This window comes from Fundulus heteroclitus, chromosome 9 (genome assembly GCF_011125445.2).
Source record: "Fundulus heteroclitus isolate FHET01 chromosome 9, MU-UCD_Fhet_4.1, whole genome shotgun sequence".
Taxonomy (NCBI): domain Eukaryota; kingdom Metazoa; phylum Chordata; class Actinopteri; order Cyprinodontiformes; family Fundulidae; genus Fundulus; species Fundulus heteroclitus.
Window position 1 is genome coordinate 21,078,939 of NC_046369.1, and position 18,704 is coordinate 21,097,642.

Genomic DNA, 18,704 nt, shown 5'->3' on the forward strand with positions numbered 1-18,704 from the left:
GTTGCCATGACGTTTGTCTGTATTGTAATCCCTTTCTTGTGAAAGCACATGGGTGTGTATGCCGTGTCCGGTCTCTAAGGTAGTTCCCCGCTCACAGTTGCTATCTGGGTCGGTGGATGACGAGGGTGTGGCCCAGTGTTCGTTTCATCACATGTTCCATTCAGCTGTAAGAAAGGAAATGGGGCAATTACTTGTGCTTCATGTGGTTGATTGGTGCGACTTTTTTTTTTTTTTTTTTTTTTTACTTTTTGAACTTCTAACCCTTAGAAAAATGGGACATTATATGAAAGGATTAAACGTGTGATGAAACGATTACGGCAAATTACTGAATCGTTGGAGGCTAAGATTCTCAGTCAGGATGCTTTTTGACGTGACTCTTGACCCTTTGTACCCAAAGCAGTCTAACGCTGTCTTCTTAAAATTTTAAGGACCAAAGTAACGAACAGCAACACGCAAACGGACTTATAGTAAGTTTAAACATCTTCCTGTCCATGACAAAAACTGAAATCAAACAAAACTTCTAACTCTCTCTTCTATCATAATGTACCCTCTCCTTTTAGCGAAGCTGATGAATCAGATCTTTTAGAGCATGCCGTCTAATTTGGACAGACGCTCTACCTTAAGCTCTTTCCCCTCATGTCTGCCGCTGCTCTCTTCTTGATTAAAACTTTCCTGTTTTAATCTGAGATTTAATTCCTTTTAGCAATGGTTGGGAACTATCCTTCATCACAGCGCAAAGTCTGCATGGATGCATTCAACACTTAGTCTGTACTACATGTATAATATGCTGTGCATTACCAAAGTCTCCATAACCCTTGAACTGTTTCACATTTTGTCATGTTAAATCCTCAAACTTTTGTGTAAATTAGTGAGATTGTCTAAGAACACCCAACATAAAATAGTGCTTAAATATTAAATGGAAGGAAGGAAATGAAAATCATGACTTGCATTTGTGTTCAGCCTCCTATAGTCTGACACAATCTTGTTCAACCAAGTGCGAGACTGTAGGGCTTTACGTAATCTTTGTATAATTGTGAAGTGGCTAAGCTTCGTTTGTTTATTGGAGAGAAATGCGGGGAGCGTTGCGTCGTGCAGTTCAAAAGGGGGGGCGAATATGTGGGTCGAGCTAATAACAGCTAGCGCGTTAGCTTAGTTACCCTGGGAGGTTTTCTCCCAGGCGGAAACTTTAATGTCGTTCTCAAACATCGAGGCATTTCCAATAAACAAATGACGCTTAGCTAACATTTTTTCTTTTTTTTTTTTTTTTACAACTGATCATCTGAAAACACTTGCATTTGGCGCACTAGATTTTATTTAGGTCTTTCAGAATGAATGGCGCAGAATTCAAACACTTGATTGGGAAAAGTTGTGATATGCATTAATGTTGGTAAATGTTGCTGTAGCAAAAAAGAGTCTGTCTCAATTCAGGGGCTGCGTCCTTCGAAAGACATATTTGTAGGCCGATTACGTCACTGCGGCAATGAAGATTCCTTCAAATGCAGTCGCCGAATGTGTCCCTTCTTTTCCACGATTTGAAGGATGGGTCCGGTGTATCCTTCATTGCTAATCCTATCCCATGATTCATTGCGGGTTGAAGAGAACTTTTTAACCAGAAACGGGAATGGGTGAAGGAGAGTGAAAAGCTGTGAATAAAGTTGAATATATTACGCTTTCTGTGACATAGAAAGTAACTTTTAAAACGTATTTAGGCGAGAAGTTAGCTATATTAAACCAAAATATCTGCCCGGTTTGTTGACATATCGCTTGATTGAAGTGCTCGGACGGGCTCTGATCGCAGCCGGCTCGCCTCGTCGGCTTCCAGCTGGCTCGCTATGCCGAGAGAGAAGGCCTTTCTCCCGGCACATTGCTTCTCAACTCCTGCTCGCTTTCCGCTATGAGAAATAATTGAGATTTATGTGTTTGGTTAACTTATTATTATTATTATTATTATTATTATTATTATTATTATCATCTACAAATTTATTGATTTAAGCTTTGCTCAGAAAGTTAGAGGGTTAGCGTTTAAGTTGGAAAATGTTTTACTAAATTACACAAATGGTATTGGTCATCAATTAATTTTGTTTTAGTGGTATAAGTCAACATAAAATTAAACATTTGTCTGATTAATGAATTAGATTAATAAGATTGTTGGCCATAATGAATATGTAAAGGGGAAAATAACAACAGTCCGCTGTTATATACAGTTGGCGGCAACGGGAGTAATCTATGGTCTCCGTTTAGCTTCACAGCTGCTTCACACGGTCTCAGTTGCGAGGCGAAATGAGTAACGCTAAGCTAAGGGTGGGGACAGCCGGTGAAGGCTAGATCGTCCCAATTCACAACTCGATCTCTTCACGTCTTTTTCACGGTCCACGAAGGATGCAGCCCCTGAATTGGGACAGACCCCAGATAATGTGTAGTCTATCGTGCGGCTAAAAAAAACAACAATTAATGATTTCTATCTCAAACACAAGGTTTTAATGAAAATGTTGCCTCTGTCCAACTTGTGAGGTTTGAGCAATTAAACTGTTTAGCTAGCTGCAGTTTATTAAAGGAGATAACCACAAGTTTAACTCCTCCTGGCCAATAGGTGGCACACTTGCGCTCGCCCATTGTTATTACCAACCTTCAACTGTAGTGTTTGCCAGCTGGCTGCCAGGTTCCGTAGCATTAGCATAATGGTTAGCATTAGCTAACATCTAACTTACCTCTCCAGAAGGCAAGCTGCGACCTTTGTGTGGTTTCTGATTCACTTTGCTTTTTTTAAGTCGGCACCAATGCTCAAACTGTAAAAAAAAAAAATTAAGAAAAGCACATTGAAGTTTGAGGCTGTAATTTGACAAAATGTGGAAGTTAATGATTTATGATACTTGTTCAAAGCACTGTATGTTACTGTAAAGCATGCCTGTTTTTTGCATACCTGAGCTAAGAGTGTTTCGCACCACCTCACCTGCAAATTAAAGCCAGCCTCATCCAACATTGATTTGATCCTGCTCACACTGCCTGCTTATTGAATTGCTGAGCACTAATAGCAGGAAAGCCATCCACAGAGCACTTTACTGGCTCTGCAGGTGCACCGTGTTCACATTCTAGGCCAACACGGTGCACCTACTTAACACTGTTCTCATCAGTTTTCCAAAGCAATCACTTTAGGCGTGTAAACTGATTTCTCCGTCTACACGCTCTGCTTCATGTCCAAGTGGAGATGAATTATAATCTGTCACTAATATTGTTGACTTAGATGATAGCTGTGAATAAAAATTTTGCCGACGTGACTGTAGATTGCCAAATTCTAACCTTTTGTTGGGGTTCTTTTACAGATCTATTGGGCTAGTTGCTCAGTACATTTAGGCTCGTCTTCCAGACCTCACAGATGTAAACACAATGCTTTCAGATATCAATTCTCTATTCGTCAATGGGGAACTGCGACAGTGGGAATTTTCCACTCTGCCTCTTGAATTGATTTCTATAATATTGCAAGTAATAGAAACTTTATTAGCATTCTTTATTAGCATTCTTATCTCTGCTGTACAAGGTGGACCACGAAAAAAAAAAAAAGCCCAGAGAAAGGAGAACCGTCCCTTGGAAGAGAATTAAAGGCAAGGGAAGCAGAAAATCAATCTAAAAGCTCTTTGAATGCTTTGGAAAATGTCTACAGTTTGTGGATAATGGTCTAGCGCGCAGAAAATTTCCAGTATCTTTCCTGATGCATGATTTCCACTGAGGCTTCGCTACTCATACTGCAGGAGTCTGCTCTTATAGCAGATATAATCTCATAGTCATTAAGGAAAGTATTATGTGCTATAAATAGCACCGCATAAACTCTGTCTACCACCATATCTGCTCGTTCCATTTGTCCTAAGCCGTCTGCCTGAGATGTGTCTGCTGCTTCATTACTACTAGAAATATGCCACGTTGTCCTTGTATCTGTAATGTGGAAAAAAAGATTAACAAACTGCATCTTGAAACAATAACAGCATGCTTGGTGGTCTGTGTCTGTCTTATACTGTGTGGGAAAGTTGCTGCGAATTTGAGGGATTCTTTTTAACCAAGAATGCAAACGGGGAAAATGAAAAATTGTTTCAAATCTCTGCTAGCTGCAGTGATAATCACTTTCACTATAAAAAGAAATGAATCATGTCATGGTTTTTAACTTTACTCGAAGACAAACTGCTGCTCTCTATCTCCTCCTGGTTCATGTCCTGCTTGCAGGGGCCAAAGATTGACCAGACCAGTTTGTCAATTATTAGTAGCCGTTAACTTGCTTTTTTTTAAAGGCATGGGGATGAGGCGTGAAGAGGAATGTGTGAACACGAGGCCAATTGTTAAAGGAAAACTTTTCCAAGCTCCGATCACTGTTTGAGACATTTTAGTTGGATTTATTCTAATGTGAAAACAAAAAGCAACAGCATCATGGAGGGAAATATTGGGACATATTTTTCTTCATCTAAGCGTCATCTGAGGACAAACTCCGTTACAGGCTCACCTTGCTGGTTTCAGTTATTCTCAAATCATCTGTGAATTTCCATTGAAGAAACGCTGTAAAATTTGCTACCAGTCAATTTAAAGCAATAGCTTCTCAGCCTGTAATGACACAAGGCCATTTTTATTGCAACCAAGAGCCCTGAGGGTAAGCTGCAGCTGAATCGGGGTCAGCATGATTTGTGAAATTTCCCGCAGTGACTGTTAAACTGTTTCCCCCACGGAGAATAGCTTGAAAAAAAAGTCCCATCATTAATTAGCCTTGAATTGCTGTGACAAAATCTCACACTGAAAATTTAAGAAAAATCCCACCTTTTTAATTGGAGGACATTTGTTTACTGGAGAAAAATGCAACCCGTGTTTTAAAATGATTAACTGCTGCGACCACATGGATTGGTACCATAATCCCTGCTAAATCAATGTAACAAAAAACTTTATTTTATTCAAACTTTAAAGTTGATGGTGAGCTCCTAATGAGGAATTACTTTCTTTCTTTTTTTCTGTGGTATAAATATTACATGTCCTGAAGTTCCTTCTCTCTAAGCAACTTGCCCCTAGATTTCATTAGGGCCCATTTTTACCACACACAGTAGGCAGGATGGTAAAGGTTTTCAAATAAAAAATAAACGCTCTTCGACAATCATACAGCTCTTTGGGTGTCACAAAATAAAAAGCATTTGCTGTCCTACCATTAAAATCATAAACTTGTGAATTTGGTTAAAGTCTATATGGACTTTAAATTGGAGTCCTGTGCTTTTAGTCAGATGAGACACCAAAAAATAAATCCAGCTGTGTTTGGCCACAAACAAATGATTAATAGGTAGAAAAGCCCCCAATACCAGCTATTAGGTGAGGCGGAGGATCTATCATGCTGTGGGCCTGCTTCATTACCAAAGGCCCTGGAAGCTTTTAGTCTATGAACTCAAGAAATTTTTGAAATACCCGGACGTTTTGAATAACAATCTGGTGACTTCTGTCATAATATGCTCTTTCAGGAGGATAACGATCCAAGACATGTGGCCAATTCAGCACAGAAATGGTTCACCAGACACAACATGACCTTCTTTCATAACTATCTCTGTCCCTAAACATAAATCCTGTAGAAAACGTTCGAGATGAGCTGAAGAGAAGAGCGCATTCACGGCTCTGGATCCTCTACAGAGTTTATGCAAAGAAGTGTTCAAACATCCCCCCCCCCCCCCTCTCTATAGGCTCCATCCATGTAAAATGTTTTAGAAGATTTAAGTAATGAATTATAAACAAATGGTTGTTTTCCCCACTTTAAATTAAATGTCCTCAATTTAAAGTTTGGATTTTACTTATTTTATCTTAGGAAGATTATGCTGCTACATAAGGCTTTCTACACATCCTCTTGTCAGTATCATGATCAATCTAAAATCTGTTGCTAATTTTTTTCACAACAAAAACCGTGAGACGAGTGCAAAAACTTGTTTTTACACTCGAGAGATCCTTGTTTTAGTCCCGCTGGTTTTACTGTTTTCGTGCAGCCTGGTTGGTTTCATGTTGATTGATTGCAAAAGTTAATCCTGCCATTCTTTCCAGGACGTTGGGCGAAAGGGAATTGATCTGTCCGGATTAGATGGGGCGTTTCAGTGCATTGCTCTTGTCAGTGCCTAGGTCTACCGATAATGCGATCTATAACCAGCGCGCATGGGTTGTCCAGTCAATATGAAGGCCCACGTGGTAAAAAGTCTCAAATTAAAAAAGCTGTGTGTATTTTTCCTGGATGGTCCAAGTTGTTTGGCGTCGTTTTAAACTGTAGGCAGGCAGTGATATGAGGGGCTCCATCTGGTGACGTTTTTGTTCCTCAACTTGTATTTTAATTCCCTTATTTTCCCAGAGCACCATCAACCCAGTGGATGGGATCTACCAGCCCCCCCTGGACCCCCCTGTAGTCAACACCACAATGCCAACACAGACCACACTACCTACAGGTACTCGCAGACATTTACAAGGGGCGACCGCATCACGCAGAGATCACCTCGCGTTAAGATTAGTTCGTTTTTAACTAAACTCCAAAATACTTGCTTTCTTTACACCATATTATTATTTTTCTTGTTTTTGCATTAAAGATGGTGAGACTTAAACTAAGCCACATCACCATTAGCTCTCATAAGTGCTTAAGGATCGAGTTGGCGTCATCTCTTTTAAAAACAATTGTTCAAATGGGTTTAAAAGCGTGATTGTTGTTGTTTTAGACATTTACGCATGTCTGGTCATTATTATGTACATATTTCTTCCAGAAATTTGAGTTTATTTCTGGTGATAATGTAAAAAAAAAAAAAAAAAGAAGCTCTGTGACGAATGGTTAACTGGCTTGGGTCAGAGGACTGTGACCTGACTGTTAAAAATGTTGTGAAAACGTGCAGAATAGCAACACCTCCCCTCCTCAACACAGCTGACGCCTAAGTCTGCAGTGTTTCGCATAATTTGCTCTGACCTTTCAGCACATGGAAGGAGGCCCTGGGTTGAATATGATCTGGCTTTCTTTTCGGGCTTCAGTTAAAACTCGTTTGCTCTCTTTCTGCGGTTTTTTTTTTTGGCAACAGACGCTTCTCAGGTGTGTAAATCAGACCAACGACCCTCCACGTTAGCTGTTGGTCCCATGGTCACAGTGATGGGCAGTCTGCAGACCCCAACTCCCAACAGCACAGGTAAGCATTTATTTAAAGCTGCCCTTATTTGTTTATTATCACCTAGAAATTGGTAAGGCAGGTGTTAAAAATCACACCAAGACAGTGATCTGAAGGAGCTAATGGCTAAATTGCTCAAAGTAATTATTTTACCGAGCTTAAAGTTAAGGCCAATAGACTGAATATTGCATTAGAGCAGCTTTCTTTTTTCCCTCATAACACATATGCGTACCCTGTCATTTTTTTAACTGCAAAAGTTACCATAAGAGAAAAAGTTTTGCAGGTTCCTTTTTTAGACACCATTGTTCGGAATCAGAGAAAAAAAAATTAAGCGTTCATCTTTAACTTGCATGAAGGCAGACATACTCAATCTTGATTTAAGCAAAGATCTGATAAAATGGGTCCAAGAACAGGAATGTTGATGTATTTACAGACTGAAAACACTTGGGGGCCTGAGCATTAAAGATTCTAAATAAGGAGTGCTAAATTGCGTGGGCAAAAAATAATATTACGTGTGGCCGTGTTGCAGGTGATCTACAAAAAGGTCTTGCTGTGTTTAAATTCACTGGTCGCAAAACCAGGTAGCGCATCTCATTCGTCTGGAAAGAACACCTGTTTTTCTTTTATTTTTTTAGGGGGGGGGGTGTTTTTTTATTTCTTGCGTTTCTTTTTAAAACAGTTTGATGTAATGTTTGACTAAAATGAGAAAGAAACCACGTGAGGGCGTGCGTGTCTGTTATTATTTACTGTTGCACGTTGCTGTCGGTGAACATTAGGTAAATTAAAGAAGCAGAGTCCAGAAGTCGAGCTTGCAGCCTGTGTGTCCCCCGCGATGAGGCAGCAGTATTAAAACGCTGTGCTGTGCACTAAGGATGCTCGCTTCCACGCCTAAGCCTGCAGTCATTACGCTCTGCCGACGCAGCAGTCGCTATGTTAAAGACCGCTTAATGCTTCTGTGTCCCGCTTGCTCATCATGTAGCTGCTTTAACCATCATGGAGCGAGCCCAGCTGTATGTGACACCAGCTCTGACGTGTGCTTTGTGTGTTGTTGCTCTCATCAGGGAGTGGCCCGTCCGGCCCCAGCAGCGGCGTCGCCTCTCCGACTCGCATCCCCCTGCCCTCACACTCAGTGCCAGACTTCTCCTACTCCTCCAGCGAGGATGAGTTTTATGATGCTGACGAGTATTACCAGAGCAGCACTTCACCCAAACACTGTGCAGAGTGAGTGTTTGTAGCGTCCCGCCTCCTGTGTTCATTGTACTGTCCTGCATCTCAGCCGAGGGGAACTTTGCTTAGAGTCCCCAAAGTCCGGCTGCATAAACGGCTTCAGCTTGCTCCAAAATTTAAATCACCTAATTTCTCCATCTTCTTCTTCTGCCCCCCCCTCGCCAGTCCCTCAGGGCCTTCTGCTGCCTCGGCCGCCACTAATGAAGAAAAGTTGTTAAAACGGCCCGAAACCACAGAGTCCCTCTACTCCTCCATGTCAAACGGCACCACTGATGCAGGTAACAACACTAGTGAGAAGAAGAGCAAACACATTCAAACTTCTGTCACTCAGTAAACCTTTAGCTGCACTGCAAAAACGGATCTAGAAATAAGTAAAATGTTCTTAACGTTAGTGTATTTGTCCTTAATTTGAGCAGGTAAATAAGATTATTTGCCAATGGAATGAGTGTTTTCACCCCTAAAATACATACAATAAAAGACATCCTGCACTTGAAATAAGATGATTGAGATGAGTTTTTCCTATTTTAAGTGCAAAATTCTTATTCCATTGGCAAATCATCTTATTTACCTGCTCGAATTAAGGACAAATACACAAATTTTAAGAACATTTTACGTATTTCTAGTTCCGTTTTTGCAGTGTGCAGCAAGTGGGGGATTAAAAGTCAAATTTGGTGCTCAGTGTGTTGATTAATGAGAAAAGTAGCAGCGCCTTGCTTAAGCTGTCATGCTCTTTTGAAGTTTGTGGTTGTGATTTGAAGTGAAAACTGTAAATTTACTTCACTGAGATTATATTTGACAGACTATGACAAGGTAGTTAATTTTAAAGAGACAGGGACAGAAAAGCTTTTTTTTTCTGTCTCACAGATAAAGATCTAAAATTTAACAGACACCCTCATATGTCTCTACCATCTCTGCACCTTTTCTGACTGAAGTTTTTGTCTGTTCTTTTTTTTTGCAAAATGGATCAAGATGGATGAGATTAAATAGAAAAAAATGCCCTAGAATATTATTTTTTTAAAGTCTTTTCTGGTTGTCTTCTAGTATTGCTCAATACATCTTCCTATCAGCTATTTTTATCCTGCTGTAGAGCGTTATGCTTCACTGTGGTGATGGGATGTTCAAAGCCAAGGATATTATTTGATAACCTCGCCCTGGTTTCTCCACATTATCATCCCTGACCTGTCTGCTTTGTTCCTTGGTCTTCATGAGGTTTATTGGTGACTAATGTCAGTGCAGCTATATCTAGTCCAGTCAATCCAGTCATACAGACAGACTCCACGTAATGTCACATGTTGCAGTTTGATCCTGGTTATCAAACAGTGGGGCCAAGATCGCTTTATTGTTCAACTTGGTAAAGTTTTTCGTCTAAGGAACACCCGCTGATAGCATCGAGCTATTGACTTTGCAGCAACCCCTCCTCCTGAGTGAGCATGTGGTGACAATGGAGGGAAGAACTCCTCATTAACAGGAAGAACCAGAATCTGTGTGAGCAGCCTTCAGCCTGATCCGGTGTAGGTACCAGATCGACTCGGGGCCCTGCGCTTCCCGATGATGTCACTAAACATGATTGGTTTAACGTTTGCACAATTACGCAAAACATTGTGATTGGTCTGGACAACTTACTAAAGTAATTATAGCGGGGTTGCGGTTTGTAAACGGACAATTTTACGAAGAAAATCGCCATGGTCCCTGCGCCTCCCGATGACGTCACATTATGGCAACGCCACTCAAACAAACTACATAGAGCCCACGTTCTGCATTTGTAACGAATCAATTTTATTTAGTTAATTTAGAGGTTTCTTTTTTCTCAAAAGCTTCAGGCTTAAAGATGAACATAGAAAATTGTGAAATCTTAGCAATTCAAAATCATCAACCCACCTTAATTGATAATAATGAGGTAAAATGTTTAGTTATAATGATTAACAAGGACCTCACTGAAAATGACAGAACAAATATTCAAGCCATTTTACAAAAAAAATCAACAAATATTTGACAGTTGGCTCAATTTTTGGAAGAATATTGTCACAATTTCATCTGGAATAATAAAAAAACATGTGATCAGAAAAAACGACATAGTAATATCAGTAGAAAAAGGAGGAATAAACGTTATTGATTTTAAAGTGATGAATGCCGTGATAAAATTAAAATGGCTGCAGACTTTTATTAAAAATGAAAAGAGTTTATGGTTTAGTTTCCCTTCACAACTTTTTTTTTTTTTTTTTAATTGGAGGAAGGAAATTTCTCTTAAGATGTAACTTTGATCCTGCAAAATTACCGATTAAATTGTCAGACTACCACAGAAGCATTCCAAAATGATGTTAAAAGTTTTCATGCCTTGATTAAGTTACTGGAAAATAACCGTAAATTAACAAAATAAAATTGATTATTTTAAATATTTAAAACAAATGCAGTTTGTTTGAGTGGAGTTGCCATATTATGACGTCATCGGGAAGCGCAGGCCCCCCGAGCCGATCTGGTACCTACACCGGCCGGGGGTTTGAAAAGAAGGAAGAAAAGAAAACGGAGGCACTGACACAGGAGTACTTTCTACGCCAAAGAAAAAGCTCCTTTTATTAGGGCCGCCTAGAAGAGAGACACAGTTAAACAGATGAGCTCTGAGCCAGTTGTAAAATATAGGAATTTAAAAATCATTTTAATCATTAATCATTCAATCAGTCTAATCACAGCAATATCTCCATGAATTGCTGTGTCTTGGACAGAGACACAAAAAGACCGACTTTTGCAAGTCCGTATAAGTCGTCAAAGTCCATCCGCAGAACATCGAGCCCTTTTAGGAGGCAGAGGTTCCTAAATAGACGAGGAGAAATGCTGAACACACCCAGACGCTGTTGTCCCGCCGTGTGAAGTTGCTGTTTAAAACAACAACAAAGGTAGATTGCTGCTGCTCCAGCTAACCCAGGGATCTGCTGCTGCTCTCAGATATGTTTGACAGCCACGATGACCGCGACGACGACGGTGAGGGGGAGTCTGTGGAAGAGCACAAGAGCGTCATCATGCATCTGCTCTCGCAAGTCCGCTTGGGCATGGACCTCACAAAAGTACGCGCCGGATTATCTTCAGCTCTGGCCTGGAAATGTTGAGCCCTTGCCTCGGGGGGAAAAAAAATCTAAAACTGTCCTCGTGTCGTTCATTCCCTGACAGGTGGTCCTGCCTACTTTCATCCTAGAGAGGCGGTCCTTGTTGGAGATGTACGCGGACTTCTTTGCACACCCCGACTTATTTGTAAGGTACGTAGATTGCGACTGCTCTCCGCAGAGGATCCACGGTGCAGAGCCTGAAACAGTCTTTTAACCTAACTCTGCTGGATGTCTAACCAGCATCGCTGACCAGCCGGAGCCCAGAGAGCGCATGGTTCAGGTGGTGAAGTGGTACATGTCCGCTTTCCATGCAGGCAGGAAAGGCTCAGTGGCCAAAAAACCTTACAACCCAATCCTGGGCGAAGTCTTCTTCTGCCACTGGGATCTTCCAAACGAGAAAGAAGAACCTTCTCCTCCTACGGTGAGAAAAAAAAAAAACGCAGCGCTTTGTTTAGATCTTAACTCCGCCTTGCAGAGATATTCACACCCCTTAAACTTCTCATTTTGTCACCTTGAAGCCGTGACATTTGATGCATTTATTAGGATTTTATGAAACGGAACAACACAAAGTAGCTGCTTATAAAGGAGTTGAGGTACCCATAAGTCTTAATGGGGTGTGAATACTTCTGCAAAGCACTTCAAGTCCAGGGTTTAACGATCCTTCTGCCTGACCGATGCTTTGCTGGACTCTTCCAGGAGACGGCGTCAGATGGTCCGTTTCCCTGGTCCTCTCCCAACAGCGTGTGCTTCGTGGCAGAGCAGGTCTCTCACCACCCGCCCAGTAAGTGGCAGAGCTTCCAACAGGCTGCTGGTCGTCTCTGGGCTCTCCTGTCCCCCCGCTCCTCTTCATCCTGTGCTCTGTTCTCCGCGTAGTTTCCGCATTTTACGCCGAGTGTTCCAGTAAGAAGATCCAGTTCAACGCTCACATCTGGACAAAGTCAAAGTTTCTTGGCATGTCTATAGGTGTCCACAACATCGGTCAAGGTGAGCCAGACTCCTCCTCGTCCACCGCCTGCGCGAACGTATAATGACTCGGCTTTGATCGCTACCCTCTGGTTTGTCGTCTAGGTTGTGTGTCGTGTTTGGAGCACGATGAACATTACATCCTCACCTTCCCTAATGGATACGGCAGGTATGTGCTGCAGTGTTTGCCCTGAAGGCTGGTTACAGTCCCCCCCCCCCTCTCTGACCATAAGGCCGTCTCTCCAGGTCGATTCTGACCGTGCCGTGGGTGGAGCTGGGCGGAGAGTGCAACATCTCCTGCTCCAAGTCGGGCTACAGCGCCACCATCGTGTTCCACACCAAGCCTTTCTACGGCGGGAAGAAGCACAGGGTCACAGCGGAAATTTTGTAAGACGGATAGAGCGTCGGGCTTATATAACAGTCTGTGTCGCTGCTTTTTGGAAAATGTATTTTTAATGGGGGTTTTTTTGTGTTTCTCCTGCAGCGCACCAAATGACAAGAAGTCTTTCTGCTCCATCGAAGGAGAATGGAACGGAGTGATGTACACCAAGCTGGCAACTGGAGTGAGACTTTTATTAATTTAGTACTTTTTTCTTCACTCAGGAATATTATTGATGATTCATAGCATTTGCTCATAGCAGCAAACCTTAAAACAGTAAACTTACACAGCATTATTCTTTAACAAATAAATACCTATGCAGTTTTAATCCTTTCCGAATACCTTGAATTTTATTTTATCTTTTTTATTTTTTTTTATTTTATTATTGCACAGCTAGCTGTGTTAAGCAAACTGCGCAACATTTGATCAGATTATATATTTTGAGGGAAATTTTGATTCTCTTTCATGTGCCTTTTAGTAACTAAATAGAGCAATTTTCTTCCTTCTGGAGTTTTTGGTGTTTATTTTTTTTTTTTGTTTCATTTAAAATGTATTTTTAATGCTTCCCCAATTTCTATATTTATTTTGGTTTTTAATTATTTTGTCCCTCACTGATTGCAACCATTGTTGCTGACATTTGGCATAGTTTATTATTATTATTATTATTATTATTATTATTATTATTATTATTATTATTATTATTATTCAAAAAATAAAAGAAAAGGTGACTTGTAATTCTAAGTGACATTCAAAGTTTTAGAAATATAGAAAATTAAAGTCCAAAGGATATTAAGGGAATTAATGAGAAAAAGGAGAAAATGTGAGCAAAAATTATTACTGTTATTGTAGTCTTTATAAGCATTGTTTGCATCAAAGAGACACAGGCAGATCAAAAAATTTAAGGAAACGATGACTGACGTATTTACCAATTTTTGAAATAATAAATGAAACTTACAAACTTTATTCAACATGATCAATATTTGAATTTTTAACAATTCGTCTCTCCAGCCGGATTGGTTCTGCTCACTGCTTTTTAAAATAAGGATGCACGATGAAGAATCCATCTGTCCATGAATTCCCACACCTGTTTTATTCCTCTTCACAGTCTGTGGTTTGTGGTCATATTTATATCCTGACTAGTGTGAAAATGCCTAAAATGCCCTGAATGTTTGTAAAAAGTGGCTCTAAAATAGACTCTTTGCTGGTTAAATTTGTTGGTTTCTCCGTATAACTCCTCCTGGATCCCTTCCATGACAGAGGAAGTGATGCATAAATGTTTTTTTTATGACCCTAGGAGAATGCGACATTCATAGACACTAAGAAATTGGGCATCATAAAGAAGAAAGTGAGGAAGCTGGAGGACCAGATGGAGTACGAGTCCCGAAGGTGAGCAGAAAATTGGTTGTAAAGTGAACTTTTTAGATCTCTTTATCCATACAAATGCATTAATAAATGTGGTTTATGCTCTAGACTATGGCGAGATGTGACTCTGAACCTGAAGCTTAAAGACATCGATGCCGCAACAGAGGCCAAGCACCGTCTGGAGGAGAAACAACGAGCCGAAGCCAGAGAAAGGAAGGAGAAGGAGCAGCAGTGGGAAACCAGGGTGAGGCTTTCTGTCTTTGTTTTCATGGCCGCCACAAAACCACAGCTGTGGTCAAAACGGTGACACTAACAAACGCTCTCAGGATGTTTTACTGTTGGCACGACTCAGGACTCTATTTAGCAATCATCTTTTCAGTACACCAAACTGTATGAAGTCTGCTTCTTCTGCTTGAATAACGTTGTCCCGCTCCCCTGCTGTCCTGTCGTGGTGCTTCCTGCAGACCGTCAGTCAGAGAGGAGCGGCCAAACATCCAGAGGTTTCAGTCTTAGCCACACTTACAGACATCCGCACCTGTCTGCTGCCATTCTTGGCTAGCTCTGGCCTGGTGGCAACCCGGTGCCTTGGTAGAATCCAGTTCAGGAGAAGGTCCAGACACTCGCTGGATTTTCTTGGGTGATCTTGGTAGCAGCAATATTGTAGTTTGTGAAGCTCTGCTGACACGGCAATGTTTCCTTTTGAGGCAACAAATGGGGATTTCTAGCACCACGGCCTTTAAAACCAGCATCCTGCTGGACGGTGATGCCAGCTTATCGATCGTATGCTGCTATATTGTTGACATTAGAAATTGCTGTCTCATAAATTACTACAATTTGTTGTAATACTAAGGCAAAAATGTACAGCCCATTGCACAAGTATTAGGACAACTCCAACCTTTTTACACTTTGTCCTGTAACAACCAGAACCTTCAAAGTATTCTATCAGAATTTCATCAGCACCAACATGCATACGTTTTCAAATGTTTGTGGTGTGCTCTTTTGTTCAGAGGCCTTTGTAGAATCCATCGTTGTACACCTCTACCATATTTTTTTGCCAAATTTACTTTTCAAAATAGCTCAGGCTCAGTGAGATTGGGTGGACAGCATCTTTAAATATCAGGTTTAAGATCCTAGCAGAAATTCTTAATTGCATTTAGGTCTGGACTTTGACTAGGCCATTCAATTTCAATTCAATTATATAGCGCCAATTCATGAAACATCTCGAAGCACTTTCCGAAGTCAAATTCAATCATATTATACAGATTGTGCAAAAATGTCCTATATAAGGGAACCAGTTGATTGCATCAAAGTCCCGACAAGCAGCATTCACTCCTGGAGAAGCGTAGAGCCACAGGGAGAGTCGTCTGCATTGTACATGGCTTTGCAGCAATCCCTCATACTGAGCAAGCATGAAGCGACAGTGGAAAGAAAAACTCCAGGACAACCTCCTGCAGAACCGGGCTCAGTATGAACGGTCATCTGCCTCGACCGACTGGGAGTTAGAGAAGACAGAGCAGAGACACAACAAGAGAGACAAAAAAGCACAGAAGCACACATTGATCTAGTAATCTGTTCTACATTAGATGGTAGTAGCGGGTGATCTGTCTTCTCTGGATGATGTCAAAGCTAACAAAACTCCAGACCAGGTGTACCTACTATGAAGAAAAAGGAGAGAGAGAGCAAAAAGTTATAAGCTGAAATGACGACAAGCAATGCATAATGAACAGTAGGAGAACTCAGTAGAGTGAGAAAAATAGACCCTGATGTCCTCCAGCAGCCTAAGCATAATTATCTAACAGATATTTATGCATTGACCTAAACCTTTCTATTATAGCTGTGGTTGTGTGTTTCGGGTTATTGTTCTACTTTAAGGTGAACCTCCACCCCACTCTCAGGGGTTTCTCAGTCTCCGTCCATCAGCTCTGACTACCGTATTTTCCTCACTAAAAGTTACACTTTTTTCCTATAGGTTGGCTTATAATCAGGTGCGATGTGTATATCAAATGTATAATAATTATAATAAGTAATTCATACTGTCTGAGATGAACCAGGTAGTGAACATTACCGTCTATAGCAGCAAGAGGGCGCTCTAGGCTTATGAAAACAACATGCTGCTCCTGTACCACTTAAAAAATTATTGAAACATAAAAAGAACTGGATATAAACAAAATGCCCCTGCAAAGAAAATCCCATTCTGCAGATTACAAACTGAGGTAGCAGAATATGCAGCAGGCAGAAAGTTTGTTGTGAGTGAGAGTTGTTGGGGTCTGACGAAAAGCAGAGGTTACTCTGACTGCATTGAAGAGAAGGAAGAAAGCTAATCGCGGGCTGAAAGCCAGATGGCCAGAGCTGAACATCCTGTTTTCACTCAGAATTGTTTTTTGCGGTCTTAAGACGAGAACTTATACAGTTATTTAAAATAAATAGATGTAATAATGAACATTTTCCTCCTTTTTTTTTTTTTTTTGTTTTGTTTTGGTTTTCCAGCTCTTCCACGAGGACGGGGAGTGCTGGGTCTACGACGAGCCGCTATTAAAGAGACTAGCCTCTCAAAGGCAATGAGAAGACAGCCCACGCCGCTCGGATGAACACGGAAGTGCACAAGAGACACAAGAGTCTTCATAAGAACTCTTTTGCGAAACATCGAAATAAAACCACACACTTCTTATTCAAGCCTTGGGATGACTGACTGAACCTGTACACCGCTTTGCATCTGACTGTATATAAAAACGGAAATGAATGAAAGCATACAAGATGTAAACATGAGCTCTCGTCCCTATTTGGGCGATCTTTTCCCCTGCGCTGGCAGCCGATGCAGACCCCCCCCCCCCCCCCCCCCTTACGTGAGAGAGGAAACATGTGAGTCGACCCATCAGCTCTAGATCCACACTTTTAACGATCCAGAGCTGCACTTGTTTTCCCCCACATTCATGCTTTTTGTTTCTTTATATAAGGGGGAGCAAGAGGTTTGTGGTTGATGGTGTACAAGTCAAGTGACGACTTGATGAAATAACCGGCGCTCTACATCTCAGGGAATCTGACTGAGGAAAGAAAGCTGCTGCACCCTCCCAGAGTCTGACAGCCTTACAACAGTGGAGCGGATCAGTCCTGAAGCGGCGGGAGAGAACTCCTCTGCTTGCCTGCAACTAGTTCCAACTGATCTTTATATATAGCTATACATATAATGAAAATATATATTCTTTTTTTTTTTTTAATTTCCAGTTTTCGTTCTGTTATTTCTGGCAATACTATAAAACTTATTGGGGATAAAAACTTGATGGCTTTACGTCTTTAGGAAGCATTCCATTTAGATTTTTTTTTTCCATCGTTTTGTTTTCATTTCCGAGTGGCCATCTTTTTTTTTTTTTTTTTTTGTATCTTTAGCGTTTGTCCAGAAGCAAAACATGAGCCATGGCACCTAAATCCACCGATTAGGAGAAATGGAGGTATATTAAAAGGAATATATGCAATTCAAAGTCTCAATGCCGGTTATGCCAAAAAAAAAAAAAAAAAAAGAAGTATATGGTTTAAAGAAAAGAGGCTAAAGGGACTTTGAGCTGGACAGCCAACTTGAAAGCATTTCTGAACAAAAGGATTGTTTACACGTTCTTTCTCCTTAACGAGGGGCTAAAGTCTCCCGTTTGTCCTGCGGACCACCACCTCATCTCGATGCTTACTCGTAATAAGCAAACGGCGTAGACGGATCGGACTGGTTCCTGTTCTTCTCTTTTCTATGTTGTGCTTTTACCTTCAGAACCACACGCAGGTTAACACAAGGCCTTTTCAGCACTGAATCACTGCTGATCTGACCACCTAAAGCTCTAATCTTGGATCCACATTGAGGAGGAAGTCACCTGGACATGCTGGACCATCATAAAAACAATTAAACTTATCTTTGGTTTAAAAGGTAATCATCAACTGGTACAGAGATTCAAAAAAGTAATTGGTCAACTGATGAAATAATCTATAAACACTGCTGATGCCAAAATTTGAGACACATCACAAATGAAAAGGCCTTTGAAGTGGTCCACTAAATTTGAAGCCTTACCCCCCCTCCCTTTCATGTTATTTTTTTTGTATACGTTGTTAAATAGAGGCCTTGCCTTTCAGTATTGCCTGATAGAGAGCAATCAAACAAATGTATTTCCTTTTTTTTATTATTTCCTTCTCATCATAACCATTGATTGTATCTGACTCTCCTGATTATTGAAGCATTATATTAAATCTCTGAGAGTTATTTCCTGTCAGATTTTGGTATTTTCTTTTTTTAGGTCATGTTTTTGCATAGCTAACTGCATCAATAGGCTGTAGTTTCCATCTTTACTCTTTTTTGTAGAATAAATTAGACTTGATCAACTACAATAATATGGCAATAATAATAAAATCTGATGTAAACATGTTCAGGTTGAGGGCTTCAGCACTGAACCTAAAGAAGTCTCAGTTGAACCCAAAACTATTCATACCCATGACCGGTTTAAAGTTGGGTTTATACAACCATAAAGTATATTTCTGACAGCACCTGAGAAGGGCATCTACCAA

At 40.8% G+C, this 18,704-nt stretch overlaps 1 protein-coding gene across 4 annotated transcripts in view; it reads left to right on the forward strand.

Annotated features, from left to right (window-relative positions):
• The window catches only part of osbpl9 (oxysterol binding protein-like 9), a 48,659-nt gene extending 30,257 nt beyond the window's left edge, over window positions 1–18,402 (forward strand). For 3 of the 4 annotated variants that reach the window (XM_012877802.3, XM_012877804.3, XM_021324235.2), the window contains 16 exons: window positions 429–467; window positions 6,344–6,437; window positions 7,053–7,157; window positions 8,198–8,357; window positions 8,529–8,641; window positions 11,304–11,422; window positions 11,526–11,611; window positions 11,702–11,882; window positions 12,158–12,242; window positions 12,335–12,445; window positions 12,530–12,593; window positions 12,671–12,811; window positions 12,909–12,987; window positions 14,098–14,189; window positions 14,274–14,409; window positions 16,653–18,402. In XM_012877802.3, the coding sequence (XP_012733256.3) occupies window positions 429–467; window positions 6,344–6,437; window positions 7,053–7,157; window positions 8,198–8,357; window positions 8,529–8,641; window positions 11,304–11,422; window positions 11,526–11,611; window positions 11,702–11,882; window positions 12,158–12,242; window positions 12,335–12,445; window positions 12,530–12,593; window positions 12,671–12,811; window positions 12,909–12,987; window positions 14,098–14,189; window positions 14,274–14,409; window positions 16,653–16,727 (1,680 nt within the window). In that variant the 3' untranslated portion in view covers window positions 16,728–18,402. The remainder of the gene's footprint in view (window positions 1–428; window positions 468–6,343; window positions 6,438–7,052; window positions 7,158–8,197; window positions 8,358–8,528; window positions 8,642–11,303; window positions 11,423–11,525; window positions 11,612–11,701; window positions 11,883–12,157; window positions 12,243–12,334; window positions 12,446–12,529; window positions 12,594–12,670; window positions 12,812–12,908; window positions 12,988–14,097; window positions 14,190–14,273; window positions 14,410–16,652) is intronic. The other variant, XM_012877803.3, reaches the window with a different exon arrangement.
• The last annotated feature ends 302 nt before the right edge of the window (window positions 18,403–18,704 follow it).